The sequence below is a fragment of the Homalodisca vitripennis genome, chromosome 6 (assembly GCF_021130785.1).
Source record: "Homalodisca vitripennis isolate AUS2020 chromosome 6, UT_GWSS_2.1, whole genome shotgun sequence".
NCBI lineage: Eukaryota > Metazoa > Arthropoda > Insecta > Hemiptera > Cicadellidae > Homalodisca > Homalodisca vitripennis.
This window is the reverse complement of record NC_060212.1, coordinates 78,243,577-78,251,961: the sequence shown is the minus strand read 5'-3', so window position 1 is coordinate 78,251,961 and position 8,385 is coordinate 78,243,577. Positions and strand designations below refer to the sequence as shown.

At 29.1% G+C, this 8,385-nt stretch overlaps 1 protein-coding gene across 1 annotated transcript in view; it reads left to right on the top strand.

Moving 5' to 3' along the window:
• Window positions 1-414: 414 nt before the first annotated feature.
• LOC124365437 (neural-cadherin-like) overlaps window positions 415-8,385 on the top strand; it is a 43,136-nt gene continuing 35,165 nt past the window's right edge. The window contains exons 1-6 of the mRNA XM_046821417.1: window positions 415-436; window positions 690-830; window positions 1,962-2,077; window positions 2,916-3,080; window positions 3,843-3,980; window positions 6,180-6,366. Of these exons, the coding sequence (XP_046677373.1) occupies window positions 415-436; window positions 690-830; window positions 1,962-2,077; window positions 2,916-3,080; window positions 3,843-3,980; window positions 6,180-6,366 (769 nt within the window). The remainder of the gene's footprint in view (window positions 437-689; window positions 831-1,961; window positions 2,078-2,915; window positions 3,081-3,842; window positions 3,981-6,179; window positions 6,367-8,385) is intronic.

The window sequence follows — 8,385 nt, the reverse complement described above, 5'->3', positions numbered from 1 at the left end:
TCTGGAATTTTTATGTAAACTAGGCAACCTTTAAATAAATATTTTAGAACTGGCAAAATATCCTGTTTCGTTACTTCACGACGAACTTTATTAAATACCTCATATAGTTACGTCATGCCAAACTAAAAATAAACATGGATGATTTCTAAAAAAAAATTGGGAAAAGTCGGAATAGCAAAAGTGCAAAAAACCACATCTCCGCAAATTGCTTTGTCTGGTTTTATCCATATGGTTTTATATTTAAGACAAAATGCGAGTCACATTTATAAAGCAACCTTAGTGAGACCAGTCTTTAAGAGCCTTCTTTCTTTACAAAATTTACATCCAATCGGTATACCAGGTTCTGAAAAGTCATAGGTATAAAACATCATCACAGAAAAAGGACGCATAGTATATCATCATCCTGTGTAGAATATGGTTGAAGGTTATGACGCACGTACTAATTTATAAGTACAAGTTCAATTAATGCATTTTTTTACTGCCGCGTGCTTAATAAGGTATTAATCACGATATTCAAAATGTTATATAGGTTTGGTTTAAAAGAGAGATTTTATATAAAACACTGCAGAAAAATCAATTTTTTTTCTTTATATTATATAATGATTCATTATTGAATCTTTTTAGAGTAAAATAATATAAATTAATATTTTTTTTCATTTATTGTATCTAAAACCGGTGTTTCTTTTCAGTGAGTAAAATATTTAAGACTGGAACATCAGAATCTGAAGACGCTCCTTACTTCGAGAAATCCCTGTATGAAGTAGAAGTTAAAGAAGATGAAAAACTACATACTCCAATCATGCGTATTGCCGCCCAAAATCACGATGAAGGTAACGTTATTTTCAGTTATTAATATAAACTATTATTTTGTAACGTTATTTATGTTTTTAAATACTGTCGTCTGTAGAAAATTTGAATCTTGAAAAAGTTTTATTGCCAAATGAAATGTTTACAAATCTTCCTAGGTGTTCTTTGTGATTGAGTAAATATGTTTATCTAATCCAACAGCAACATTGTTTGTATTAAGGAATATTAAATAAAATAATGAATTCTTTATTCTTATATGTATATAAAAAATTACGTATGATAAATTATTAGTACACAAATACACTCAGGCTATCGGGAACAATTTTGAATATATTTCTCATAAAAAGCTATAAGCTGAACATGGTGAGAGGATATTATGAAGATTAAGGCCTAACCATTAAAAGTGATTGTATATTAACATTTTTTTATTTGAAATGCAAATGTCTTAATTCTTAAAACTGAGTTTTCTACTTCAATCATTTAATATATTGCTTGATATATATGCAAAATTTGATAAGATAAATACGAGGCTTAACAATTTCCAAATTAGTAATAGGAAGAGTATATAATAAATTCCTTGATCACCGTTAACAACTTTCAAACGTAGAAGAGAAAGCAGACATTCAAATCTAAACTATTATTGAACCTGTAAGAGGGAATTATAGCAATAATTTGTAATAGCTTATTTAAAAATATAGGTAATTCCTAATGAGCTATGCAAATGAATTTAGTCCTATCTTTCATAATATATTCCCAACAATATTCATAAAATAAAATACCCCTAATCTTAAATTAATTTACAAGAAAACATTCAAGTATTATACAAAACCATTGATGACACATTTTTGTGATGGTAAAAGAATTGGGTGAGATGCAGTAAAGAAAATGTTGGTTTTATCTATTGTTTTATGGCAAAATTTTTAATTTAGAATAGGCAAGGCACAAAAATGTTATAAAAACGTTTTCAATTAATCTAATACATTATCTTATAATAAACGTATGCAATTTATAATTCTAACATGTGGACAAATATTGTATTATTGCTATGTTATTACTTCCTCTACATTATTATATTATTGCTATTCCTTATTAAATGTATTAGTACCGGCCTGTTTGACTTATATGTGTGCTATGTTTTGTAAATGCTGTTGTAGCCACGAATATTCGATACGAGATCACGGGCGGTAACATAGGTGGTGTGTTTGCCGTTGATTCACAAACAGGGGATGTTTCCCTTGCTGCAAAACTGGACTACGAATCAAAGAAAATGGTAAGTAGTAACAATAAATTGCATGTAATTCCGTTAAAGTTTTTTGTGGTTTAACAAAACGATTACTAATTTAAAATATAATATTTTGTAGTATATATAAATATAATAAATATTGAAAAACATATACTAGGTTAGCTAGGAAGAAAACCAGTATGTCTCACCTGCAGGTCAAGTATGCTAAAATACATCACAGAGCCCTTACCTTTAACGAGTCTCTTATTTGTACTGGAATTTTTGTGTCGTATATGTATTTCAATAACAAAATTAAGATAATATCGGAAAACTAAATCCCAGTTTTAGTGTTTGTGGCATTAGAGGAAATATTTATTTTATCTTTAGCTTTTGTTTCAAATAATTCCTGTTATAGCTTTCAGAAGACAAAATATTATTATTTTACAACCGAAAAGACTTTTAACTATTTAAACAAATTTCATTCTAGAATAGTAAGTTTCATACGTTGGTCCTAAATTGAATTGTTGTATTGTAATTTTTATGTATATTTCGTTAATATATAAACTAAATATTCCAATATATATGTTTTAATACTCTACAACAGAATTAAAACTATTAGGTTCCTGTGTTTTTTTGTTATATTAATTTGATATATTTTAAAATGTTTATGTAGTCAATATACTTAGATATGTACGAAAAATTAAACATATATTGCATGAAGATAACTTACATTTATAAATTATGGGTTTAATGGACAGTATAGAGATAAAGTTAATTAGCATTGAGATGTTTAAAAAGATAGCAAGATAAATAACAAGCAAGATATGTGTGTGTATGTATAGTTGTATATAACATTATGAGCTAATTTATTTGTAATAACTTTTAGTATGAGCTGAGACTCTCCGTAACTGACGAAGAATCTATCAGCTACACGAGCCTACGTGTGACAGTACTAGATGTCAACGACAACCCTCCCGTATTTGACAAGCCCTTGTATCGTGCCCTTGTGCTGGAGGAGGACTCCACTAACTTGCCGAAAAAAATACTACAGGTAAAATAAATTAATTTCATTCTTAAATTGTTCAAAATATAATTATATATTGTGATAGTGAAATAATGTGTGTGATGTAACGAAAATATATTACGTAAAACTGAAGGATTAGAAATTGCTTTCAATGTATCTATTTGTTTATTATAGTGGTATCCATATTTAAGAATATAAATGTATGCACATTCGTAAAACATTCAAAATTGGAAATGGACCTCTATAATTGCTATTTTAATTGTTCATATATCTTTTCAGCATTTATTAACACCATAAACGTTTGACAGATTTGTGGTCACAAGTTGGCCGTGTCTCACTGATTTTCATTTCAGAAAATATGAATTTTAAATTGGTTGTAGAATGTAACAGAGAGTGTCTTTCATATTCCTCACTGATAGACGCTGAGCAACCGTGTATTGACAACACTTCTTAGTACCCGACCTCTGGATGAAAATTTATAAAATAGTTTCAATCTACTAATGCTTAGTTCGATTGGAATTAAGGTCAACAGGAATACCCTTGGCAAACTTTTTAACGTTTGATGTGGTAATGCGCTTATTTATTCTTTTAATTTAATTGCATTTGGAGCAATTTATTAATTTAAGTTTATTTTATGAACAAAACTGTACTTTTATAATATGTTCCTGTTCAAAGATAGCTTAAAATTTAATATATTAGATTCAACGTTTAAACCACGTTGAAATTATTCATGTGTTATAGTGAATCAATGGCTGTGTATAATGGATGAAATTAATGTTCTTTCTACAGGTAAACGTGTCAGATTCAGATATCGATAGGCCCCGGAACATTGACTACTTCCTCACCGGGCCAGGTGTTGACGCTGATGTTCCCTCGAACGGCAAGTTCTCCATTAACAAGACATCCGGAGAGGTTTATGTTCTACAAGTAAGTTATAACAATTAAGAGGTATTGAGGTGCTATGTAACACAATTAGGTCTTTGAAAACTTTTCATTCAAAGTTTCATAACTGAAACGTTTTCTCTACTTTATATTTTTGGATCGGGTGTTTTTAATGCACATTGCTAACTTGAGTAGAAATGTTTCCATAGGAACAAAGAGTTCTTATCATTTTATTTCGTTATTAAAAAAACATTATTTAGTACCTACCTCCTTTCGTAAGTGCACTTATTTCTTTATTTATTAAAAAATATTTAAAGTTAAATATTTATTTTGTTTGATCAAAAGTTATGTGCAAGAATAAAAGAACATTAGTACATGGTAAACACATATTTGGTATTTATAGATTATTTACACATTAAAATCCATTTTAGCATACTTTGGTTGCTTTATCATCTTCTTAAATAGTTTTCTATACAATAAAGACTTTATAATACCACTTATCCTTATTCAAACGAAGCACATCTGGTCTATTAGATTATCTGTCTTTCTTTTAAATATGGATCCAGTGTTTTGAAGATGTCTTGGGATTTCAAAATATTCAGGTCAAATTGATTGTTATTGTTTGAGATTACGTACTATTTTGAATGGTGTGTTATAATCGTAAAACCTGGAAAAGATACACTCCAAATGTTTCGACACGAATCCATTTATTTCCAGTTTACAAATGAACTTATTCATGAAGAATATATGTAATGCAATGTATTAGTTATTTTTATCACAGTTTTAGTATCTCTAAAGTAAAACTGCAGGTCTATCACAATATTATATTTATTAATGATGCAATGACCACTCGATATTCCTTAGGAGTATACATAATTTGTTTCTTTCCAAAGTTTTTTTCAATGCGTACAAATGATCCATATGAACATAAATATAAATGCTATCTCTGGGATGGAACATATGTCTGTCCAAAAAATTAGATAATTTTATTTTGAGGTCTGGATCCAATTCGATACCTTGGAAAAAACTGTTAAAAGTTTAAAGATGTCTCTGGAAGCTTGATTTTTGTTTCGTGTGCAGGCAGGGTATTCTAATTTTTTTATTATTTGAATTCCTAAGTTATAAACCACAGCTGCCTCAAATAAAAAGCTTTTCAAGTACTAAGCCTTGGTAGTATCATAGTCCTTTGTAGATCTACAGAGATATAGACAGTGTTCTTGCAGTTGCTGGAATATTACCTATCTGCTATTTGAGAGTTAAAAGCTTATCTGTAGTTCCAATGTGTTCTTTGCTTGTATTGCCTGAATTACAAGGACATAATAACAATACAATTACAATTTTTGGATAAGTATATGTGAGATTGAATGATTAATGAAAATGAATATCTAAGTTGCCTCTTTTATTAGGTATAGTTCATCTTTTCCGTCTTTTTGGCAAATATCCATGTAAGTTTGTATAAATTCTGTTGATATAAAGTAGATATAAAAGATATTTTAATGTATATTTCAATATTAATTTTTTATAATAATTATTAATAATATAATAATTATTAATTTCAATAAATTAAAGTAAAATTAAAAACTATCAAATTCATAGTTTCATATGAAAACATATTACCTATATTTAACAATTGGAACATATATTTGTTCGTAGAATTGCATGTAAACCTATCTGTGGTAGGTATTTATTTGTGATTTACCAAACATTTATCATTAATAAATGTTGGAATTTTATTTTCTTGTTAAACCTCATAGGGTACAATGTAACATATGGAATAGCAGTGTATGCAGACTTAATAAAACTAACCATTTCATCAGTTGAATATTGAATGTACATTAATTGCTATAAATATAATACAGGTTAGTAAAATGTACATTGTTGTTTAGAGTGGAATAGCAGTGTTGTTTATTATTTGTTCTTCCTGGAATTGGTCTGCGGATTTGTTATTTTCATTTAACTATTGATACATTTGCGAGTACGTAAATTCAAGTGTTAAATTGTTAGCGGGTATCTGAAGTTTCAACATAATAAATAGACGTTATTGCTTAAAAACCGATAGAAATAAAGAAAAGCAAAAAAGGAAAACTATTATTTACAGCAGTTAATTGGAATTTTACGTTAGTTAAAATTTACGTTTTTTATAGGTATAATTATGTGCAATTTTCAAGAAACTAAATTTTCAAGGCTTGAATGAGCTGTAAGATAAAATGTATATTTACGTACCTCCTCCTCCTCTGTTTACAGCCTCTAGACCGTGACCTCCCTCATGGACGACCCCAGTGGAGGTTCACGGTGTTCGCCCAAGATGAAGGAGGGGAAGGTTTGGTTGGGTATGCAGATATCCACGTCAACTTGCAGGATGTCAATGATAATGCTCCGATTTTCCTTCAGAGTCTCAGTACTACCAACCTGACGGAAAATGGAACAGCTGGTATTTGCATACGTTGTTATAAAATCGCTATCCATATTTAACGAATCTTGACATGTATCTCAAATGCAAACATAAAATGCATTCGTTACAAATCCAATATCTTTTGAATAAATAACTGTGGTAAATCCCCTTATAAATAATAAAATAATGAGATTTGGATAAAAAACGGTCCAAATTACTCCATATACTACTATATATATCTTATATATATAAAACTCTTGAGTCACGATGTATGTTGCCAATAAACTCCAAAACGACTGAACCAATTTCAATCACATTTCACATGTATCCGTAATTTAGTCTAACTTAGAAGATAGGATAGTTATTATCTGAATTATTCGCTTATGTCGTGAATATAAACGAATAAAATGAAGAAAAGTTTTCAAAGCGCCTGCACATTATAACCTGCAATTACGAGATAGATACGTATATTAAACAGTGAAACACTATTTGAAGGCGCTAAGTTATGATGTATAATTGTCTAAACTAAATTTTTGGTTGAACTTAAAGGTTGAGTGGTAGACCACTTTGTAATAAAATACATTATGCATGTACAATACATTTTTGACATATTTTCTTGATCGTGACATCAAGGTAAAATCTACATCAGGGTTGGAAATATAATATACTTCAACCAGAAATGCTCATACGCGGGCAAAACATACGAAAAGCGTGCGAAGCCGCGGGAAACAGCTAGTAGTAGTATATTTATCTCAGCTCCTTCCCTTCACAAACAATACCCGATCGTCATTATATGAAATTTAACTAGTACTTTACACTCGTCATAACTACGCTAATGAATGATCATCAGTAACGACTTTAGGAATAAGAGAAACGAAAATTGTTCCGGAATTTTGCATTTTATTGGTATACCGAAAAGGTGGGATGAATTAAATCAACGAAAAAGTAATCTTAAAGACTCCTTAATATTGAACTATCATTCACTTTAATTGTTATGCTAAACGGATTTTTATTAAACCGAAAAATAATTAAATAAACTAGTGATTACTTGTTGTGACCCACTTATGTCCACATAAAGGAAATTTAGGAATACATAGTTTTATTTTGACAGGACTGATTTAGATAGCATTCCAAGAGCCAAATTAAAAGAAAATATATATAACCGAAAACATATTACTTATTTAATTGCTGTTTATCTTTATTACCAGCTTTTAGCAGCAGAACCGAAATTTTTGAATTAATAAATTAAATTTATACAGGACCAACTTTCAAAGTAGTCCAATAGCCTAATAATAAAAGAAATGTTTGTTTAATAGAATAATCATTTTATTTACTCGTGGTGTATAGTTATTACCTGCATTTGTTTGCAAATCGGAAATTAAATGAGATCTTATTTTAGACATTACAGATTTTCACAGCAGACTGAATGCTTAGTAATAAAATAAAAGTTTATTAAATCAAAAAACAATTATAATCAATCGCAATTCATAGTTATGGTGATTTTTTTTATTATTCAGCAATACATATGGTGAATACGATTAAAGTATAAACAATAGTTCTTATTTTTCAATGGGTGCTAATTAAAACAAAATATGCATACATATCCTGCACATTCATGGTGAGAATGAACCTAATTGAAATTTACACAAAATATAGCAAGCTAAGCAAAGCAATAAAACAAAATTAAGGTTCTAACTTTATTCAAATAATCTGTAATCCTTGTAAGCACCACTCGCGGAGACTACGACAATCTAACCCGTGTGTGTAACGCGCCGTCTGAGTTTTATTACAACAAAGGCATTTAATTCCCTTATTTATTCTAGTTTGTATAGTTAAAATAAAAATTATTATTAATTGATTTACTTTTCTACTAAAAACACCTCAAAATGTAGTACCTTACTGTGATGGCAATAAATGAGCCACAGAAAATAGAACTTGGAGAAAAACATCCTGCTTTGTAAGAAAATATGATTGGAACTTTGTGATAGGTTATTCATCAAATTTATACTATTTTTCGCAATATATGGTAACAGAAATAAAACCGAAACGTATACGGAT